The 23,930-nt window shown below is 41.7% G+C and overlaps 1 protein-coding gene across 1 annotated transcript in view; it reads right to left on the bottom strand.

Annotated features, from left to right (window-relative positions):
- Positions 1-331: 331 nt before the first annotated feature.
- The window catches only part of LOC142301770 (peptidyl-prolyl cis-trans isomerase FKBP8-like), an 85,138-nt gene continuing 61,539 nt past the window's right edge, over positions 332-23,930 (bottom strand). The window contains exons 7-8 of the mRNA XM_075342790.1: positions 10,222-10,368; positions 332-1,502 (exon numbers count right to left, since the gene is read on the bottom strand). Coding sequence (XP_075198905.1) covers positions 1,416-1,502; positions 10,222-10,368 — 234 coding nt within the window. The 3' untranslated portion in view covers positions 332-1,415. The remainder of the gene's footprint in view (positions 1,503-10,221; positions 10,369-23,930) is intronic.

Raw genomic sequence — 23,930 nt, 5'->3', positions numbered from 1 at the left:
ATGTGGGGTGCGTGTGGTGTTGTGACCTGTGACCCCTGGCTTGCCCAGGGCGTCACACATGAAACTTAACAGAAATAAATACTTGAAGTAGATCACTCTGTGTAATGACGCTATATAATATATGTTTCCTTTTTTTACTGAATTACTGAAATAAATTAACTTTTTGATGATATTCTAATTTATTGAGATGCACTTGTACATGTGACCACTGTAGCCAACCACTGCCCTAGTGATGACTAATCTGTCACTGCATCGGTCAGTAAATAGCTGTAGCAGTCACAAATCTATGTAGATCAAACAGGAAATAAAGAGATCTGAAGAGAATGGAAGTATATAATTTATTTTAGCATTTTACAGCATTCATGTAGGTTTGTTTTATATTTAGTAGCTGGATAACCCCTCTAATTGTGAGATCTGAAGAGATCAATGTATTTTTCTATACTTGCAGAGGTTAACGGGAACCTGCCACCAGGTTTTTTCCTTATGAGCTGCGGCCACCACCAGTGAGCTCTTATATACAGTATTCTGGAATGCCGTACATAAGTGTCCAGGCCTCTCTGTCTAATGTTAAAAAATACCTTTATTATACTCACCGAGGGGGCACTCAGGTCTGATAGGTGTCGTTGCTCTCAATCCGGCGCTTTCTCCATCTTGTGCGATCGACATCCTCCTTCCCAGCCCCATGTGCATGACACGTCCTGCGTCATCTACACAGAGGCCACCATTGTCCTTCTGCGCAAGCGCACTTTAATCTGCCCTCAGCCGGGCAGAGCAAAGTACTGTAAAATCAATGACCGCACGCGCATGCGCACTACAGTAGTTTGATCTGCCCTCAGCTGAGCTCCCTGCTGGTGGCTGCAGCTCCTAAGGGAAAAACCTGATGACAGGTTCCCTTTAATAAAACTGTGTTCAGTAGGCTACAAGGCTCCCCGTTGTGTAGGCTCAAATATGACAGAGCATTATGTATTATGTGTCTATGTAGGGGCTTTGAAGCTCTGTATCAAAATAGGAGAACTCTGACCTCTATAAAGACTTATTAGATGAGCTAAAAATATTAGTGTTAAACAATGGACATTCACTTTATTAAATTAGGAAAATTCTTGCAAAACATTATACTTCTAGGAATATGGAGAACAGAACACGATCCTTTCCTATCAGAGTATTCATTAAATTGAAGAAAAACAAGTTGTTTTCTTGTCTGAATTTCAATTACAACCCCGTAGTCCTTCGCCTGCTGATGAGTATGGAGAGCATTGTTTGTTGGCTCCATTGGTGGTGGCAGAGCTGGTCACTGAGAATACTCTAGACACTGTTTCAATAATGTAAAATTATGTCTTGAGTTATCATACATAATCTGAACGTATGGACAATGGGAACCATAAAATACAACTGAACATTGTCCTGATTATGAAGATTCAGGTGTCCTGCACAAGGATGAACGTTGCCAGTAAACCTAGCAGTGCTGCAACCACGGCTCCAATCAGCACAGTCCTGTTGGTTACCTAAGGACATGAAAACACAGAGGTTAGGTACCGGTATAGTACAGAGAACAAGATGTGACATGACTGAAATGGTTGGTTTATACAATGGCATTCATTACCAACACCTAACAACTCTCAGTAGGTAGTAGAACCTGAAGAAATCAGTCAATACAGAAAATTACTACATTTAATGTTTAGCTACGGGCAAAAAAAAGGTCAACTATAGGGCCCATGCTCACTGATAATGAGAATCCATGATTTCATGTTACACATATGGCTGTTCCTTAGAGACCAGTATGTAAGGGAAATTATAACCTCACTAAAATAATATTAGATTAAGGGGTACTTTACACGCTGCGACATCGCTAGCATTTGCCAGCGATGTCGAGCGCGATTGCACCCGCCCCCGTCGCACGGTCGATATCACCAGATCGCTGCCATAGCGAACATTATCGATACGGCAGCATCACACGCACATACCTGCTCTGCGACGTCGCTGTGACCGGCGAACCGCCTCCTTTCTAAGTGTCCGGCGAACCGCCTCCTTTCTAAGTGACCGGCGAACCGCCTCCTTTCTAAGTGTCACAGCGACGTCACAGCAGCGAACCGCCGCCCAATAGAAAAGGAGGGGAGGAGATGAGTGGCCGGAACATGCCGCCCACCTCCTTCCTTCCTCCTTTTCCTGTGGACACAGGTAAGGAGATGTTTGTCATTCCAGCGGTGTCACACATAGCGATGTGTGCTGCCGCAGGAACGACAAACAACATCGTACCTGCAACAGCACCGATATTATGGAAATGAACGACGTGTCAACCAGCAACGTTTTTGCGCTCGTTGATCGTCGCTCATAGGTTTTACGCGCTGCGATGTCGCTACCGGCGCCGGATGTGTGTCACTAACGACGTGACCCCGACGATATATCGGCAGCGATGTCTCAGCGTGTAAAGTACCACTTAGTCTGCCATTATCATGATTCGCACAACACAAGGGCCATGACATCTATGTACTCTGATTACAAGAATTTCAGAACCAAGTGGGATATCATTTGGATTACAAAAAGTGTCATTCCTGACACCTGCATGGTGAGCCCAAGCATCAAAGCTTGGGCAGATTTTTTTTGTGGCCAAGCTGGACATCATCTCTTTACTACAGGGGGTGAAGAAAAACAATATATTTCATAAACATGTGCTCGCCTCTTTATTAGTCCATGGTCCAGTAACAAACCTACAGTTTCAACAATACAATATATGTTGTCCTGGAAACTTGAGCGCAAGACCAGACATACAAAAGATGCACTACTTGATGGAATAGTGTTATGTGGGGATCATCGTGAGCTGGATGTGATCCATAACACCCATGTCCTACCCTCAAAGAAACAGAAGAATAACTTTAGATTGAAACGTTTAGGTATTTGTCATTTCTCCATTTTTATTTGCAAACTGCTTATTTTTGTGTTGCTTTATTGTTCTTTTTTTGTTAGAATTGTAATTCTATAATCTTAAAATTTTAATAAGTTGATCCTTGTATGCAGGGCTGCCATCAGGGCATTACTGCTATTGCTTGTGTATAGGGTCCAGAGGTGTAGGGGGCCCACCAACCCCAACACCTACTTCACTTACTTTGAAATGCATTGCAGCACAGAGAATCATCGGGTCCCTGCATTGCAATACACACTGCCAGCCAAACAGTGGCCGGCAGCTGATATCAGATGTACCATGACTGGAGGGTGTGTATAACAGTGATATCATGCGCCATGGCACACACTCCGTTGTTAGCTGCCAGCCACAGCGCGCTGGCTACAGGGGAGGTGCCACGTAATGTGGGAGCTGAAAGAAAGTGAGTAGAATGTTTTGGGGGTTTTTTGTTGTTTCTTTTAAAAATTAGAGTCAGAACGAGGACTATATATACCAGGAAGTGGCTCAGGATATATGTCCTTATCCTGGGCCCATCCTGGTTATTATATCCCCATCTTGGTATATATGGTCACATCCTGGGCCCATCCTGGAATATATATCCTCATCCTGGCTGTCTCCTAGTATATATGTCCCCATCCTGCTCATACTACGTACATTGTATGGCTGCAGCAGAGGGGGCCGTCCGCATCTGACATCAGCGACGCCAGACGCTGCCGGCCCGCCCTTTGTTTCTAAGCAGCTGGTATGCTCTGGGCCCTTGCTTCACATTATATGCAAGAGATGAGAGCCCGAAAGTGATGAGATGCGTGCACCGACACATTCGCCTGTCCACTGGCCAGTCCAGGCACAGCAGGGACTGTCACCGCTCACCTCTTTCTCCTTCCTGCACAATGACATCTCCATGTCATTAAATATGAGAACATGTATAGAAAACTCTCCCAAGGAAATAGAGTCCCTTAGAATGACTTTTGAAATATATACATGCATATCTCCAGTGTTCATATTTCTAAACAGGCAATAGAGCAAATTACATAAATGTACAGAAAACAATAATCTGCAATCAGAAATACAGATTATAAAATTATTATCACAATCTGGTTTCAATTAGTTTAAAAAATGTATGTGACACATTCCCTTAAGAAAAATATAAATAGAGTATTGGATATTTTAAGAAATTTATAATAGGCTAGAGTAGAATACAGCCCTGCCAAAAGTCTATCTTGTTGTGGTGGCAGGCTTAAAAAATAGGTGCGCCTAGGTACCTTTGTCATCGGCTGTCGGGCTTACATGAATTGGCCAATTTGTAAACTAAGTATCTCATTCTTTTCAGTAGGAGTAATGTAGTGCCAACATTCCTATATTCATTGTTTACATATTTTAGCTTTTCGGAGTGCCGCTGTGCATATTTTTTGTAACTTTGTTGAACTTTCAGCGTGCACCTGTTCACACCTAGTGGATGTCTTTTTAAATTTGTATTAAAAAATATTTTGGCCGAAACAAAAGCTGATGGCTATGTATGTCATATGGTGTTTGGTGGGAACTATTAAAATGTGATTGGTGACGAAGTGGTGCAGTAGTGGAGATTTCTAAGAGTGGTGTTGGTGCTGTGAAAGGGTCGAGAAGTGGAAGCAGAGCTGGGATGGGGCCTGGGCGAAATGTCAAGATGGCCCGAAAATTTGGCCAGTATTGGGCCCTGATATTCCTGGTGACCTTTTGACTTTCAAACAGTAGTATATATTTTAGGGACTCATCACCCTGTGTGTTTGATAATTGGTGGCAGCGTGTTGTGTTTCCGGAGTATGTCAGCATATGCAGCCTATAAAGGACATTGAGTGCAAGATTGAGTGAGAGCAGATAAATTAACCCAGTTCATGTGCTGAGAAGTGTGTACATGTCACATTACAATAACTTATGTGTACTTATTTTGTAAAATAAAAAGTATTCAGTCACTATTACAGATGTAATTACAAAATACAGTTCCTTGAAAAAGTATTCATACCCCAATAACGTTTCCACATTTTTTCACATTGCACCTACAAACTAAAATGTATTTTATTGGGATTTCATATAATATACCAACATTAAGTATTTGTGAGGAGTAAAGGAAATGATACATGGTTTTCTAAGTATTTTAAAATATACATCTGAAAATTGGGACATGCCCGTGTATTCAGCCACCCTTGAATCAATAGTTTTGCTGCTATTATTTCTGCAAGTCTTTTGGGGTATGTCTCTACTTTATTTGCACATCTAGAGACTGACATTTTTCCCATTCTTCTTTGCAAAATATGAGGGGCTGCTGATAAGCTTTTGGCTTTGTGATCTTTTTTTGTTTCTATGGTAATGAATGTTACATCACATGAAAGCCTTATGTATGTAATATATGTTTTAAAAATTTTGTGTTTGTTGCTTATGGCAACAGTGTTCTACGCACGCGGGAAAACAAACTGGCGGAGTCTAATGTCATATTCTCAGCAATTGAGAGCAGAGGAGTGATAAAATTCTTGTTTTTGCAAGGAAAGTCCACAAAAGACATTCATGGTGATATGTCTCAGACATTGGGGGATCAATACCCTTCATATTCCACAATTCAGAACTGGGTTGCCAATTTTAAAATGGGCCACTTCAGCACTAATGATGAGGAACGTCCTTGGATGACAGACAGTGGTTGTTGTTCTGGAGATCGTCGATGCTGTGCACAACCTCATACTGGAGAATCGACGAATTTCAGCTAAAGCAACAGCAGACATCATGGGGATTTCCCGTGAATGTGTTTGTGTCATTATCCATGAACATTTGGACATGGGGAAGCTATCTGCAAAGTGGGTCCCCAAATGTTTGACAACAGGTCAGAGAAGCATGCGAGTGAAAATGTCCCGGTCCATTTGTCAGCGTTTCCAGACTGATAAGAATTTCCTGGATCGACTGGTCACTATGGATGAGACCTGGCTTCATCTGTATGACCCTGAAAACAAGAAGCAGTTAAAAGAGCGGATGCACAGTGGTTCTCCTCATCCAAAGAAGTTCAGGGTGCAAAAATCAGCCACTAAGGTGATGACGTCTGTGTTCTGGGATAAGGAGAGTGTGCTGCTAGTGGACTACCTTCAAGCTGTCCAAAGGAATCTTGCTCCTGCAAAACAACGCCTCCGCTCACACTGCACAAGCGACCACAGCAAAGCTAGCAGAGCTGGGCTTCCAGCTGGTTGACCACCCACCTTATTCAACTGATCTAGCTCCCTCCAACTATCATCTATTTCCAAACCTGAAGAAACACCTCAAGGGTACCAAATTTCACACCATTTTTTATGACATGGCTGCTACGGATGCCTGGTTTGAGGCACAACCAAAATCTTTTTTGTTCCTCTTACAGAACTTGGAATACAGATGTAAAAAGTGTGTTGACATCAGTGGAGAGTATGTGAAATAAACGTAAATTTTCTTCATCCTATCTCGTTTCTTTCTGTGTAAATCCAAAGACTTATCAGCAGCCCCTTGTAGCTCTAGTTCAGTGTGATTGGATGGAGGCATCTGTGAGCAGCAATTTTCAAGTCTTAACACAGATTCTCAATGGGATTTAGGTCTTGTTTTTGACTGGGACAGTCACACATATGAATATACTTTGAGCGAAACCATTCCACTGTAGCTCTGGCAGTATGTTTAGGTTTGTTGTCCTGCTGGAAGGTGAACCTACACCCCAGTCTCAAGTCTTTTTCAGCCTCCAACAGGTTTTCTTCCAGGATTTCCCCGTATTAAGCTCTATATTTTCATCAACTCTGACCAGCTTCCCTGACCCTGCTGAAGAAAAGCATTCCCACAGTATGATGCTGCCACCACCATGTTGGGAAAGGTGTTTTCATGACGATGTGTAGTTTTAATTTTTCGCCACAAATAGCATTTTGCATTTAGCCCAAAAAGGTCTACTTTAGTTTCATGGCTTTTGCAAACTGCAAATGGGATTTCTTATGGCTTGGTTTCAACAACGTCTTTTTCTTGCCACTCTTTCTTAACCTCTTAATGACCCATCACTTGCTATGTACATCAAGGGTCATCTCCCTGACGTTGATACGGGCTTGCATGCTGAGCTCACTTCTTTCCCTGGACATGTCTGATTTAATCAACTGACGTGTGCCTGAAACAGCTGTGGGTGGATTGGAGATCTGCTGGCAGTTGTTAACCAGTTCTATACCACAGTCAATTTTTGGCAGCGAGATTTAACACTCACCGACAGCGGGGCGCATCATTCGTCGCTTCCATCTGCGCCCCCGTGACATGATCGTGGGGTGCCGATGGATTGTCATTTCAGCCGGGGATCAGCTAATGACCCCTGTTTCTGTCATGTTGATTCTCCTGTGAATGCCAGCTGCAAGCCGGCATTCATAGGAAATCGTGATTTCTACTGTACATAGCAGTGCTGATGCCCTGTTTTATATAGCGCAGCTTCAAGTCCTTTAAAGGGACTCGTAAAAACATTTAATAATAAGTTTTAAAAAAATATATAAAATTTCAAATCAACCCCCTTTTGCACAAAACAATATAAAAAATGCACATCTTTGCTATCACTGCATTACGAAATGTCCGATCTATCAAACCAGTCAAAATAGATTAATCCGATCAGCAATTTGTAATGAGAAAAAAAATCAAAACACCAGAATTGCAGTTTTCAGTCACCACAACAAAATAAAAAAAATGTAATACTAAGCAATCAAAACATTGTGTATACTCCAAAATAATATCAATAAAGACAACAGCTTGGGTCGCAAAAAATAATCCTTCATACAGCCCCAGGTCCCAAAAATTGAAAACCTAAAAGCTCTCAAAAGTTGTGATACAAGTAGATGGGGTTTTTTTTTCAAAATTTCAAATTTTTTCACCTCTTAAATGATACAAAACTATACATGTTTGGTATCTACGTAATCATACCTACCTGGAGGATAATAGTGTCAGATCATTATTATTGTGAAATGAATGCTGAAAATAAAAAAAATGGCAGAATTTCATTTTTGTTCTATTTTGCCACAGTTTTTTCCCACTTACTATTTTATCATATGATAAAGTTATGACTCTTGGAATAAGGGGATGAAAAAATGAAAGCGCAAAAGTGAAAAATCCCATGGTCCTTCAGGGATTAAAGGCCAGATTTGTGGAGTATACAACTAATAGTTATTCTCTACACAGTGCCACATCAGTGTCTGAACATACTGCGGCATTCCCTGCCCTGGTCGCTAACACTATGGATAATGCTGGATGCCGGCAGTGTATCAGTGTTTTAGCTTTTAGATTCCTGATGCTAGTTCCCTCTTTTGCTATACACTTGTGTTTTCCTGCCATAACCTGGTAGGTAATAAATAGCTCTCTGTCGGAAGTCATGGGTTAGGCTCCCTTCCATATAAACCCCAGCAGACAGTGTCTTGTTGCCAGTTATTAGTTCTTTTCGCTAGCCCTGGGCTCACTGTTAGGGGTACTTTACACGCTGCGACATCGCTGCCAATATATCGTCGGGGTCACGTTGTTAGTGACGTACATCCGGCGCCGGTAGCAACATCGCAGCGTGTAAAACCTATGAGCGACACTCAACGAGCGCAAAAATGTGCAAAATCGTTGCTCGTTGACACGTCGTTCATTTCCATAATATCGGTGCTGCTGCAGGTATGATATTGTTTGTCGTTCCTGCGGCACCACACATCGCTATGTGTGAAGCCGCAGGAACGACGAACATCTCCTTACTGCATCCACCGGAAAAGGAGGAAGGAAGGAGGTGGGCGGCATGTTCCGGCCGCTCATCTCCTCCCCTCCTTTTCTATTGGGCGGCGGTTCAGTGACGCTGCTGTGACGTCGCTGTGACGCTGAACGAACCACCCCCTTAGAAAGGAGGCGGTTCGCCGGTTACAGCGACGTCGCAGAGCAGGTATGTGCATGTGACGCTGCCGTAGCGATAATGCAGCGATCACCACATATCGGTCGTGCGACGGGGGCGGGTGCAATCGCGCTCGACATCGCTAGCAAATGCTAGCGATGTCGCAGGGTGTAAAGTACCCCTTACTTGACTCCTGTGTACTATTTTTTGTATTTCCCATGTTCTGTTTTCGGCTTGAATTTTGTCCACCGCTTGTCTCCTTATTTTGTCCTTGACGTGACTTCTCAATATTGACCCCACATGACGACCTCTTTTACCTCTGCTTTGCTCCTCCTGCTGGCATCCCTTCCATGATAGCAATCCAATGCCCCTGTGCTAAGACCAGATCCTTGTACAGTAGTTAAAGGGTGAAGGTCAGGGTTCCTGTGGAATCTGCCAGATGAAGTGGTTTGTGCCAAGTCTGTCCAAAGTAGTCTGTTTGAGCCTGTGGTCTCTGACACATGCAACAGACAGATTCATGCACTTGAGCTGTTGATCTCTGTTCCTGCTCCAGTGTGATCATGGGCCTTTTGCTGCTTCTCTAATTAGTGCTCTACTTGCTTGGGATGTCAGTTTAGGTGGTCGGCCATGTTTTCATAGGTTTGCAGTTGTGCCATACTCCCAGTTTTGGATGATGGATTGAACAGTGCTCTGTGAGATGTTCAGAGCTTGGACTACATTTTATAACTTAACCCTGCTTTTATCTTCGCCACAACTTTGTCCCTGACCTGTCTGGTGTGTTCCTTGGTTTTCATGATACTGTTTGATCCCTAATGTTCTAAAAATAAACCTCTGAGGACTTCACAAAACAGCTGAAGTTATACTAAGAAAAAATTATACACAGGTGGACTCATCTTACTAATTAGGTGATTCTGGAGGCGATTGGTTGCTCAGGATTTTATTTAGGGCTATCAGACTATAAGGGGCTGAATACAAATGCAGGTCACAATTTCAAGATTTATATTATTTAAATATTTAGAAAACCAAGTCCTTTAGATTTCTCAAATACTTACTACTTTGTGCTGGTATATGACATACAATCCCAATAAATACATTAAAGTTTGTGGTGTAAAGTCATTTTTTTTTTTTAAATTTCACATTGTATGAATACGTTTTCAAGGCACTGTAAGTAATAGAGCTATTCTTTACCCTACCACACAGGCTCAGTTTTCTGTACCCTGTATCTAGGCATCATGGCCAAAGCAAAGTGGCTTGTTAACATCCCTGGCAACACGTGCCGATAATTATTTAGTGTTAATTCTTTTTTGTGTTAATTCTAAGTTTTGGAACTCTTTGGATGGAAGGGTGTACCTCACCACAATGGTACATTTCATCTGCATAGTATTTTTAGTGACATCCATACCTTTGGTCATTGTTAAATACAAATAACATTAAGTGGCAGGTCATGTATTACATCGGAGATAGAACTCACCCTCTGTTTTGCGCTGTGACGAATAAGCGGATTTAAATCATCTCTAAGCTTAAGATGAGCTCTGGGTTTAGTTCTCACCGAGGATTTGGTGACTTCAGGCTGTCCTTTTTGTCTTCTTACCAGCCTGGAAAGCTCTGCATGGATTGCCTTAAAGGAAACATTCATTAGTAATAGTTCTATTCTTCAGCACACAAATCATACTGTTCAGAGACTATTGCTTGTTCATTGAGTGATCTATCCAATTGCTTAAGAGATCTTGAAAATATTACCCATTTATCATTAGAAGCATCATTCAGATGAGCATGGAAACATTGCTAGATATATTGTCGTGCTTCTGCTTGCTGGCAAGAAAATGCTGAGCCAATATATGAATTAGTTATGAACATTTTTTTATGCTCTGGCATTCAATTGTAGACTATTTTAAATGTTTATATGGACTAAATACCATCATATCCCATGCTCATACCTACACACGCACAATGATAAACTGTATCTGTCGTATATATACAATGCTAAAACTCTAAACATACCCTCCATATATTTGATTTGTGCCATTAAAGGGAACCTGTCACCAGATTTGTCGTCTATAAGCTGCGGCCACCACCACGGAGCTCTTATATACAGCATTTCACAATACTCTATATAAAGAGCCCAGGCCGCTCTTTAGATTGTAAAAATTACTTTTATAATACTCACCTAGGAGGCAGTCTGGTCCGAAGGGTGTCACTGCTCTCCGTGATAGCGCATCCTCTCTCAGGTCCGGTGCCTCCTCTCTGTGGCAATTTCCATCCTTCGTCTTCTGAGGCCTGTGTGCATGTCGTGTTCAACGTCATGCACACTAGCTTCTGCAGAGGTGCACTTTGATGTGCCCTGCTCATGGCAAATCAAAGTATTGTATTGCTCATGCACAGGTGGTCTTTAACCTTTCCTCACACCTGCGCATTACAGTACTTTTATCTGCCCTCAGCGCAGAGCAGATCAAAGTGCAGCTGCACAGGAACCACGATGTCGGCTTGTGTGGATGACGTAGATGTGTCATCCACACTGGGCTGGAAAGAAGGCACACACAGACTGCAGCAGAGAGGAGGCGCCGGACCAGAGAGCAGTGTCACCCATTGAACTGAATGGCCCCCTAGGTGAGTATTCTAAAAGTGTTTCTTACATTATACAGCTTGGCCTTGACTCTTAAGAGCTCACTGGTGGTGGCCGCAGCTTGTAGTCACCAAATCTGGTGACAGGTTCCCTTTAAGTCAACATAATACTTAATCAGGTTACTGTCTTTTTGATAGAATCCAAAGAATGACAAATGAAGCTTTTGACTCCTGTCAAAAATACTATCATGATGTTCAAATTACAACAAAGGTGAGAAATGTGTTTACCCAGCAATGATTTCAAGTTTTCAGTTCAGCCGTTCATTCTCCTCAAACAGAGCACAAGGAACCTGCAGGCCGGCAGGACATCAAGCAAATTGGATGAATTCCATCACGCATTCCAGCGCTTCTTGACAATGGTGACCTCTTCATTTCATAATGATAGATTTCCACATATTTATATATGTATAAAAAACGTTTTATGCTCACCAGTAAGGTTCTAATTGTTTCACCTGAGGTACTGTTTAAGTAGGAGTTTGGTACAAACCGTGGCCCATCGTGAAGCAACATCAAAATGGAAAATTCCGGATCCTCCATAAAATGAGAATTCTTTATTATTCCATATTAAAATGCATGTTGGACAGGATAAAGTTACTCAGATGCGTTTCAGGCAAACGCCATTGTTCACTGAGCGTCAGTGAACAATGGTGTTTGCCTGAAACGCGTCTTCTTAACTTTATCCTGTCCAACATGGATTTTAATATGGAATAATAAAGAATTTTCATTTTAAGAAGGATCTGGAATTTTGCTTTTTGATCCACATATTTTTATTTATAGTATAGCATGAGTAAGAATTCTTAAGTTTAGAAACGTGTAGGTTTTACAGCTTTGGTTCTTATTTGTCTGTGTGGAGATTTATCATTATCAAATAAAGAGGTTACCATTTTAAAAGATGCACTGGAATGCATGATGGAATTTGTCCAATTTTCTATGAAGATATTCACATGTCAAACCAAAGCTGAAGGACGCTCATCTGATGATAACTGTAGCCACTGGAAGCTTTGAGTATGTCACAGCATATATTTGTATACTGTTTGTATATACTACTGATGCATACCATTAGTGTTAAGAAAATGAGCTTACGAGGAACTCACAATCTAATTTCCATGTCTCAAGCACTCCTTTAACACTGACAGATAAATAGCTCCCAGCAAGTGTCAATCAATGATATTGCTAATTAGTGCTTGTTTACTACCCTTACCAGTTGCAATTACTGTAATGGTTTTGTACAAAAATCATTCTTCCAATCATTCATTTCCCCCCTTCATACAGTTTACATTATTGTCTGATTGCATGAGGGGCTGTGATGTTGACGACCGAGTTTAGTTTCTGCATAAAAGAATATTTATTTTTTAAGACCATTTATTTTTTAAGACCATGGCAATGCCCCTGAATTCAGTGCACTGTGATTTAACATTATTTGAAATTGTATAACAATAACTGAGCAAACTATCATTTACAGTGGGAAATTATATTCCAAAATCTGAGCAATCATTTGTGTGATTATCGTAATTTGCAACAGTCCCTTAAATAAATTCTAACTTTGCCCTGTTTCTGCTATTTACAATTATTTTAGGATAAATTGGGTTTTATTGGTTGATAACCTAATTGCCTTTACACTTGTTTTTGTCTAGTTTTGTGTGTTTTGAGCCTTTGCTGGTTTGCACTTAATTCATGATTCTATTTGTGCCTTGTTTGAAGTCTATTTTGTATGTGTTCCACCTGTTCTTTTTGTTGTTTTTTTTGTTTTTTTTTTAAGCTGGGTGATTTCTAGCAATTCCAGATGTTTTTGCCTGATTCATCAATTGTGACATTTTAAAAAGTCGCAGAATTTGTCCTTCACTCCAGTTTCACCCTGGTGTATTTTTGAATATACCAGCATTTGGGCATAATTTTTTGGTGCCAAAAGTTGAAAAAAAAACAGTTCAAGACAAATAAAAAGCCGATTGCTTTTTTTTTTTTTTACTTTGCACCAAGTTCATAAACCAGTTGTGTCATAAAATTGATAGGTTTGGTACAAAAACAGCAACTTGGGCCCCTTTCACACATTAGTTTTTTGCCGTCGGTTACAATCCATCGAATTTTGCAAAAAAAAACATCCGGCAACTGATGACGCTGGATCCGTTTTTTTCTCATCAACTTGTATTAGCGACGGATTGCAACAGATGGCCTCACATTTTATCCGTTGAAAATTGTTTGTCCGTTGGCCGGAGATAACGGACAAAGTAAAATTTTTTGGCCATGTTGAAAAATCAGACAGTGATGGATCCGTCGCCGTCCATCGTTTGTTGGAATAGAAGCCTATGGGTGCTTGATCCATCGTAATCCGTCCAATGTCAGAATCCGGCGACTGATGTCGTTTTTTTTTTAACTGAGCATGCTCCAATTTATTATTTAGTATCAAATTAGCCAACCCCCAATTAGGAAAGATATATAAACCTGCCAGGCAGGGCTTCACTCATCAATGTCCCCAGCAAATCAAAATATCACAGTTTTCTGCTTTCATCCGAGCATAGTTAAAAAACTTCTCGGGGTTTCCTCTCAACTCCATATATAATGTAGAATACACCCCACATGTCATTCTCAGTGCTGTGATTGGGTGGATCAAAAGACGACACCGGCGCAGACGCATGATACGCTGTCTTTCTCGCTCCTTTTCAAGAACGATTTCTTCCAAACGATTCTCCTCAAAAGTAAAATCCACATAGATCTTCACAATGTTCGCAATCACACCTTCCATTTTTGCCACTTGCTCTACAACCTGTCAAAGATGAGGTGTAAAAACACTGTATATTTAGGTTTTCAGTAGCTAATAACATTTGGGAGCCTCCCATTGGGCGTTTTGAAAAAATGGATCTGTCGAAAAACAGAAAAAACGGATGAAAAAAATTATGCGACGGACCCATCTTTTCGCCACATCCACTAGTCGCATCCATCAAAAAACGGATCTGTCGCATCAGTTTTTCCACAATTTGCGATGGATCCGTCGATCAGTCGGGCCAACAGATTGTGACTGACGGCAAACAACTGATGTGTGAAAGGGGCCTAAGATAAAAAAGGAGAGTGACTTAAAAGCTGCAAATGATTAATCAGGGCCTAAATGCCTTTCTTTTATTGGCTGACAGGCTAAATGCCTTTGTTGTAGATCGTGGGATGGCTTCAAAGTGAAGAAAGCACAAAATACAAAAAAATTTACACTAAGAGCCTGATTCATTATTGGATTTACTCCAATATTTTGTTGAGGTTTTAGTGTTTTGCACCTTTTTTTTAGTTTACACCAAATTCATCTTTACATTTGTGCATCTTTTTGAAGTCTGTTTTATATGTGTGTGTCTGCTTTGTTTTAGGTTTTTTTGCCACGGTGGTTGGACTTACGGTTTTCAGATGTTTTCACCTGATTCATCATTTGCAATTTTTACAAGAAAACTGCAAAATTTGTCACAAATGTTTTCCAATGGTGACTTAGAATGATTTTCTGGAAGTCCACAATTTTTGTGACATTTTTTTACTTAGTACAAAATTTATGAACCAGATGCGCTATAATGATGAATTTGGTACAATAAACGTCAGCAAATATAACAAGATAAAAAAATGAATTTGAAAAAATGCAAATGATGAGTGAAGGACATAGTTCTTTCATCCTGCAGAAAACCTATGAATAATGTTACGTTACAGTGCTCTTATTCCATGGGCATTGCTCTGTTCTTAAAAACTTAGGTGCACACCACCCACGGCATAAACCGCACAAAGAAATATATCTATACCAGGACCAAATATTACCACCACACACTGAATCAATATTACCTACATACTATGGTATTAGTTAACCAAATCAGAACACATGTATCCACTAAGATTTGGAAAGTTGTACTATTGCTACAATTACTTCTGTACTTTTTGTTAACCCCTTCACGACCATGGACGGATCTTTCCGTCATGGATCGTGTCCCGGTAAGCCCCGCCCCCTGCCGCGGGCAGGTGGCGTGGATCGGCACACATATCAGCTGTTTTCAACAGCTGACATGTGTGCCTACATGTTCCGAGTGGAATCGCATTCCACCCGGAACATTAACCCCTTAGATCTCGCTGCCAAAGTCTGGCAGCGAGATCTATATGCGCGCGGCCATGTTTGCTACTTACCGCCGCCCCCATCGGAAGTCACGTGAGTGATCACGTGATGTTCGGTGGTTGCCATCGTAGCACAGGGTCATGTGATGACGCCTGCTGCTACGAAGTTTCACTTTCCTTTTTACTCGGCACGGAGTAGAGGAAAAAAGAAAGTGACTATTTCTGCTGTTTACAGCGGTATAGCTGTGATCAGCAGATAGCGATCAGCGATCGGATTGCTGATCGCTATAGCCCCCTAGGGGGACTAGTAAAATAAAATAAAAAAAGTAAAAAAAAGTTTAAAAAAATTAAAAAAAACAAAAAAAAAACCTAAAAGTTCAAATCACCCCCCTTTCCCCCCATTGAAAATTAAAGGGTTAAAAAAAATAAATATACACATATTTGGTATCGCCGCGTTCAGAAATGCCCGATCTATCAAAATATAAAATCAATTAATCTGATTGGTAAACGGCGTAGTAGCAAAAAAAATTCCAAACGCCAAAATTACGTTTTTTGGTCGCCGCAAGTTTTACGCAAAATGCAATAACAGGTGATCAAAACATAGCATCTGCGCAAAAATGCTACCATTAGAAACATCAGCTCGAGACGCAAAAAATAAGCCATCACTGAGCCATAGATCCCAAAAAATGAGAACTCTACGGGTTTCGGAAAATGGCGCAAAATGTACGCCACTTTTATTGGACAAGCTTGTGAATTTTTTTTAACCCCTTAGATACAAGTAAACCTATACATGTTTGGTGTCTACAAACTCGCACTGACCTCAGGCATCATACCCACACATCAGTTTTACCATATAGTGAACACCGTGAATAAAAGATCCCAAAAACTATTGTGCCATCACACTTTTTTTGCAATTTTTCCACACTTGGAATTTTTTTGCTGCTTTCCAGTACACCATATGGTAAAACTTATGGTTTCATTTAAAAGTACAACTTGTCCCGCAAAAAACAAGCCCTCATATGGCAAGATTGACGGAAAAATAAAAAAGTTACGGCTCTCGGAAGAAGGGGAGCAAAAAACAAAAACGCAAAAACGGAAACTGCCCCGGGGCTGAAGGGGTTAAGGTTTTCAAGCTCCATTTTTTTGCACCCTAAAATCTGTGGTTTACAGATTACAAAAATGTAACTTTAAAAATTGTGAAAATAAAAAAAAACAGATGCAAAATAACATTTACTTTTTTGAGTTAAAAAACATGTATTTTTAGAGATTGTTCTATCTCGTTAAAACTACATTATGCCATATCTGCAATGGTTTTCTTTAAATGGGTTGTCCTCATCCTTTTTATTTTAGAACCGGGTCTATGGTGGGAGGAGGTGGGAGGGTTGGGACTGTTTTGATTATGTTGTAATGTATGGAATGTTCTTCGTATATGAGAAGGCTGTAAGATCAATCTTTGACAATTAATGAAAAGATGTTTAAAAAAAAGAAATGGGTCTATGGTTGCCTTAAAATAGGAAAAAATATATGTTCACCTTCTGGACTTTGCCATTTCTCGTTACTGCTGCCCACGTCCCCTACCGGTCTTCTTACTTCCCTTTCTGTCAGGGAACATCACATGACAACTGTAGCAGTCCTGTCTGGGCCATGTGAGCCGGAGGAGACAGCTAGGAGGCTGTCTCTTCTGACTTGAATACACTGTCACTGCTGCAACAAATCGGTGGCTGTTGATTCACTTCAGTAGTCACATGATGTCTCCCACTGAAAGAGAGAACTAGATAGACTAGTGAATACATGGGCAGCAATACCAAGGAATGCCAAGGTTCCTGTGTGTGATTGTACTATATGTGTGGATGGTTTTTCCTATCTTCCTGTTAGGATAGCGGGTGACAGGGGCTTCTATTCAGTCCCTCACACAAGGGGACCCTAGGCTATCCCTAACCTCAGCATTACTCCTGATGGTGGATATGCTGAGTCCTGTTCTTGGGTATACTCCTGACCAGGACTACTCTGATACCCCCCTTCTACCATGAAAGGAGGGGGCTGGAGTAAGAGGAAAAACAGATAAAGACAGACAAGGGAATCCAAACTCTAACACACTGCACACCAACAGGAATAGGCAATGAGAGAGCAAGAGCAGGAAGGTAACAGCAAAAAGGCAATAAGGGTTAACTCCACAACCACACTCAGCAATAAGTATAACAACCACCTGATAGTCTGAATCACAACACCTCACCAGACCTACTAACATAAACTATAGCTGCCATAAGTCATTTAGTTTAGTTTCATTTCAGTTCTTCATTTTATAGATCATCTTGGTTATCTCACACAAATTTGAATTACAACTACTTCACATATGGTTAGTTATGCAGATTCTTGTCATGTTACTCCATTGTTCATGTTTGGCTCCTGGTGGTGGAAAAATGTTTTTCTTCTTGTATACTACATATTACAACCTGTTCTCACATTCCCTAATAGCTCAATATTTTATGAGGTTGATTCCCAAGCAAAAGGTCACTGGTTTGAATGAGGAGCAGCCTTTAGAAATATTTCCCCCCAAAAAAAAGAGAAAACTCATCATCCAGCTCATTGATAGCGGCCTCTCGGCCAAGAAAATTACCAAATTGCAACTTGTGAGTGCCATGACAGTTGGAAGAATATGAAATGCAGTCCACCCATCCATTCAAAAGTCAAAAGGTGGACGTCCACACAAAATAACAGAGTCAACAAGTCGGCTCATAAAGTCTATCAGTTCTGGAGCGACAAATACGGCACTGAAGGTGGCTTGTATGCTTTGCAATAGTGAGATAGCAGATGTCCATGCAAGGATTGTACAATGCACATTACACAGATCTGGAATGGTGGTATGAAAAACGTGAAGACGCCTCGACTTCAATATCATCTTAAGAAGCAATGGCTCAAGTTTACAAAGAAGTAAGAAAAGTAGACAGTAGAAGATTGGACACAAGTGATTTCGAGTGATGAGACAAAAGTCAATAGACTAGGCTCTGATGGGGGCTAATGGGTCTGGAAGAAACAAGGGAAAAGGGGGCTAATGGATCAAGAAATTGAAGGAACTGTTAAGTTCGGTGGAGGAAGCCTAATGATATGGGGTTGTTCTACAGCCAAAGGCGTTCGATACTTTAAGAGTATAGATGGAGGTCTCATTGCTGAGCTTTATGTGAGTATCCTAAAAGATGAGTTATTTTATACACTTGAGGACTAGGAGTATGAAAAGTTTAATCTGCCCAATTGGACCATAGAGGACTGGCGTAAGGTAATCTTCTCTGATGAGTCTAATTTTCAGCTTTTGCTCAACACTTGGTTGCCTAATGGTTAGATGGAGACCTGGAGAGCCTTACAAGCCACAGTGTCTTGCATCCACTGTGAAATTTGGTGGCGGATTGGTGATGATCTGCGGATGCTTCGGCAAGGCTGGAATTCGGCAGATTAAACTTTGTGAAAGACTTATGAATCATGCCGCAAACAAGGTTATCCTGGAAAAACAGTTGCTTCTCTCTGCTCAGGAAATGTTCCCCAACTCTGAGGACTGGTTTTTCAGCAGGACAATGGGGCATGCCACACAGTTAGGTCCATCAATGTGTGGATGAAGGACCACCACATCAAAACCCTGTTATGGCCATCCCAATCTTCAGACCTGAACCCCATTTAAAACCTCTGGAATGTAATAAAGAGGAAGATGGATTGGTCACAAGCCATCAAACAAAGAAGAACTGCTTACATTTTTGCACCAGGAGTGGCATAAGTTCACCCAAAAGCAGTGTGAAAGACTGGTGGAAAGCATGCCAAGACGTATTAAAGCTGTGATTAAAAATCATGGTTATTCCACAAAATATTGACTTCTGAACTCTTCCTGAGTTAAAACATTAGTATTGTTGTTTCTAAATGATTATGAACTTGTTTTCTTTGCATTATTTGAGGTCTTAGAGTAATGCATTTTTTTGTTATTTTGACCATTTCTCTTTTTCAGAAAATAAATACAAAATTTATTGTTTGCAAATTTGGAGTCATGTTGTCAGTAGTTTATAGAATAATGGTCGCGCGGTGGGCCTAAGGTGGTTCTCCGTTGTCCGGTGCCGCCTCTTTTGGCCATCTTTGTTCTCCTTCTTCTCTAGACGTGGTGCATGACGGGTCCAACGTCATACACACTCGCCGACATTCATGTCCTGAGCAGGCGCACTTTGACCTGCCCTGAGCAGGGCAGATCCAAGTATTGTAGTGCGCCTGCGCAGGACCAGCGAGTGTGTATGACGTAGGCACGTCATGCACCCATGCTTCAGAAAGAGGACGAAGATGGCCGAAAGAGGATGCACCGGCACCGGACAACGGACACGCCTATTAGACCCACCGCGTAACCGTTAGGTAAGTATTATAAAGTGTTATTTATATTATACCCCCGGCCTGGGCTCTTATATACAGCATGTTAGAATGATGTATATAAGAGCCCGGTGGTGGTGGCCGCAGCTTATAGGGCAAAAAAGTGGTGACAGGTTCCCTTTAAAGATGTATTCTCTCAAGTTGTCTCATAAACAGCTCACAAGCCAACCTCTGTAGTCTTCTTACTTCCCAATTGCTTGTGAAGTCGGCACTGTTCTTGAGGGGCAGTTTTGGTTAAGAGCATTGTCCTGCTACAAGAAGTTGTCACTGTTTGTGTTGAGTCTATACTTTTATCACTATATTTGTTTACATAGAAAACAGTGCCTTTGAACAAGCACACAGCTCAGGAAAGTGAGATCTGTGATTATGATAACTGCTCTGGAATCTGCCCATGCTAGGTGCCCATGGATTGTTATTATGCAGGACTGTCAGAAGTTGAGACAGGTGAGCAGTTAATTACTGTGTAGAAGTTAGTGGGCTGGCAAGGGCTGTTTGGGATGTTAGGAGTCAACTCCTCTCTGTTATAATTGTGTAGCAATTTACACAAGAAAATAGGAAACACAATAAAAACTGCAGCTGACCCAGCCGGTTCCTGTACAGACAGGTTCCTGACCTCGCAGCCTCTAGTGGTTCCTGCATGAGCTGGAATAACCCTAACCACAGACTGGGCGTGGCTGCTGTGATCTAGACAGCCTAACAGGCCATCGAGAGCTTCTCATACCTCGTAAAGGAATGGGGGACACAGCAGAGAGCTATATACCAAAAAATAGGGAAGTAGTGCTAAAATAGAAAAAGATCCCAAAGGAAGTTAACCCCCCACAAAATACGAAATGGAAAAATAAAGAACTCACTGCTAAGAGAATATGCCACCTACTTCCTAACAACAAACAAAATATAGGTGCAGGGTGAAGAGCTCTCTCTCTCTCTCACTGACTGGCATTAACAAACCGTAGTATGGCTGGACGTCCATAAGAATATCACCAGCAGGAAATACCAGCAGGGTGGTGGTATTTATAGCTACTCCTAAAAGGTGACTGGACCAACAAATAACCAAATCAAAATACCTGTTAACCTAAAAGACCAAAGCAAGGATAACCACTAATAAACAACCAGAGAAAAGGGGTATCTGCTGTGGCTCAACGCCACAATGTGACTGCAGAATAGAGTGATACAGGGGGCTCCGATACTGTCCCTCACTCTAGGGGACTCTAGGCTATCTTTGACCTCTGGATTGACTCTGAAGGTGAGACGCCGGAGTCCTGTGCCTTATTATTCACCTGACCAGATCTAATCTGTTATCCCCCCCACCAGGGAAGAAAGGTATAGGAGTTTCATGGAAACACAGATTAAGACATACAGGGAAAAAACAAAACTCAGACACATTGCAAACTCACAGAAATGAACCGTAAGAGACTAAGGAGACTTGCAAGAGCAGGAAGGCAGCAACAAAAGACCACAAGGGTTAACACCACAACTGCTTACAAGCAATAATGCACAACAACCAGTAGTAAGGCTATGTGCGCATGTTGCGTAATTTCATGCGTTTACGTTGCGTATTGCACAGCAGCGTAAATGCATGTGTACTGCATCCCCAGCACAAGCTATGAAAATTCTGCATAATCTATCCGCATGTTCTGTTTGAGAGCACAGAGATTTGCATGCTGAAATTTTGATCCAAATCGCTGCCCTCAAAAAAGCAACATGTCACTTATTTTGTGCGCTTTGGATGCTGCTCCCACTCTGTCTATGGGAGAGGCAGCATCCAGAGCACATGAAATCGGCATCTATTCTGCAGACACACTGCATCCATTACTAGTTTTTCTGCAGCGATTTGAAGCGCACATGCGCTGCCAAATCACTGCAGAATATTTGTCACAGCAGTACGCAACGTGCACACATAGCCTAAAGGCCCCGTTACACGCAACGACGTATCTAACAATATATCGCCGGGGTCAAGGGTTCCGTGACGCACATCCGGCATCGTTAGCGACGTCGTTGCGTGTGACACCAACGAACGGCCGTTAACGATCAAAAATACTCACCTTATCGTTGATCGTTGACACGTCGTTCATTTTCTAAAAATCGTTGATTGTTGCAGGACGGAGGTTGTTCGTCGTTCCCGAGGCAGCACACATCGCTACATGTAACACCTTGAGAACGACGAACTACAGCTTACCTACAGCCGCTGGCAATGCGGAAGGAAGGAGGTGGGCGAGATGTTATGGCCGCTCATCTCCGCTCCTCCGCTTCTATTGGGCGGCCGCTTAGTGACGCCGCTGTGACGCTGCACGAACAGCCCCCTTGGAAAGGAGGCGGTTTGCCGGCAACAGCGATGTCGCTAGGCAGGTAAGTCCGTGTGACAGCTCCTAACGATTTTGTGCACCACGGGCAGCGATTTGCCCGTGACGCACAAACGATGGAGGCGGGTGCTTTCACCAGCGATATCGCAAGCGATATCACTGCGTGTAATGCCCCCTTAAGTCTGGATCACAACACCTCACCAAACCAGTATAGGTAAGCTATAGCTGGTATTAATGGAATATTCCAGCCAGCACATCTAGGAGGGGAGCAAGTGTGACTCGTTCTCCCACAGCATATGATTAAAGAGACTAACAAGCAGCTCAGCAGAGATTAATTTTTGTTAGCCTTCCTAAGTCTGTGGGTAGACTCTTCCATTACCCAGCGCTGATCACAGACATCAGAGAAGCTAGCAGGCAGAGTGCCCGAATCTGTAGTTTCCACAGATCCTGACGCAAGGGTTTGATCTTTGAATATATCTACTGCACATACTTGGCCAAGTTCTGGTGGTCAAGCTCCACCAAAACCAGCTGTGCACTATGTAAGATAAAAACTCTCACACTAAGAGAATGAAAGCAGATAGAAAAAAAACGAGTCAATTAAAAAACATGCATATTTTCATGCTGCCAAACTAAAGTGCTATAATACCACTTTATGGCCCCTCCACAGTATTTCAATTTTGCTATATATTTACTTTGAATGGGTCATTGCAACACCTTCATTCTTTGTTTCCAGTCATTCTGATGTAGATTTCCTGGTCTACTCTGGATCATTTTCCCTTTGCATGATATTGTTTTGACCAAGCTTTAGCAGTTGAATATATGGCCTCACATTTAACTCTAGAATACTTAAATATTTCAATATACAGAGCATTTCATGGTTGACTCAATGACTGCAAGGTGCCCAGCTCCTGTGGCTGCAGAAACAAGCCAAAATCATCACCCCTTTACCACTGAGGTGATGACCAAACTTCTTCACCCGTCTCTCCAAATTGTTCAAAAAGTCTTGTAGTTTGTTCAGATGCAACTTTGCAAACTTTTGCATTACTGCCTTGATAAATGAGCTTCCACATGTTCACTCATCTCTAATCTTAATATTTGAGATGAGTAAACCCAAACTCTAAAGTTCAGGGTTTATACCGAAAAGCGGGTGTCCGGGTCTTGGACTCAAAAATGGACTTAAAAAAAATCCCTGTGTCCGCGTTCAGAGTTTGTGTACTGTTTGTATGCTAATAAAGTTTGTTGAAAGGCTGCAGCACAGCCAATCAACAAGCTTTATTGCATGCGGACGTTGCCTGCATGCTGCTGTGAACAATAAAAAAAAAAAAAACGCGAGCTCCAGCCTATTTATGATAACCAGCACAAGTAAAACAGACAGCTACGAGCTGCAACCTCTAGCTGTCTGCTTCAACTTGGCTGGTTATCAGAAATAGAGGGTATCACATGCCATTTTTTTTTAAATTATTTAAATAATTTTTAAAAAAACGGATTGGGGTCCCTCCTTGTTTTGATAACCAGCCAAGGTAACACAAACAGCTGGGGACTGGTATTATCATGGTGGGAAGGACCGTTATTGGGCCCTTCTCAGCCTAAAAATAGCAGACCACAGCCACCTCAGAAGTGGCACATTCATTAGATGCACCAATTCTGGCGCTTCACCTGGCTCTTCCCAATTTTCCTGGAGTGGTGGTAATTGGCATAATGCTTTTGAGGTTGATGTCAGCTATGAATTGACAGCTAACATCAAGCCCAGCTGTTAATAATGGGGAGGCGTCTATCAGACACCCCAATTAATAAC

The sequence above is a fragment of the Anomaloglossus baeobatrachus genome, chromosome 4, assembly GCF_048569485.1.
Source record: "Anomaloglossus baeobatrachus isolate aAnoBae1 chromosome 4, aAnoBae1.hap1, whole genome shotgun sequence".
NCBI classification, from domain to species: Eukaryota; Metazoa; Chordata; class Amphibia; order Anura; family Aromobatidae; genus Anomaloglossus; species Anomaloglossus baeobatrachus.
The sequence above is the reverse complement of the archived record's forward strand: the minus strand, read 5'-3'. Positions and strand labels throughout refer to the sequence as shown.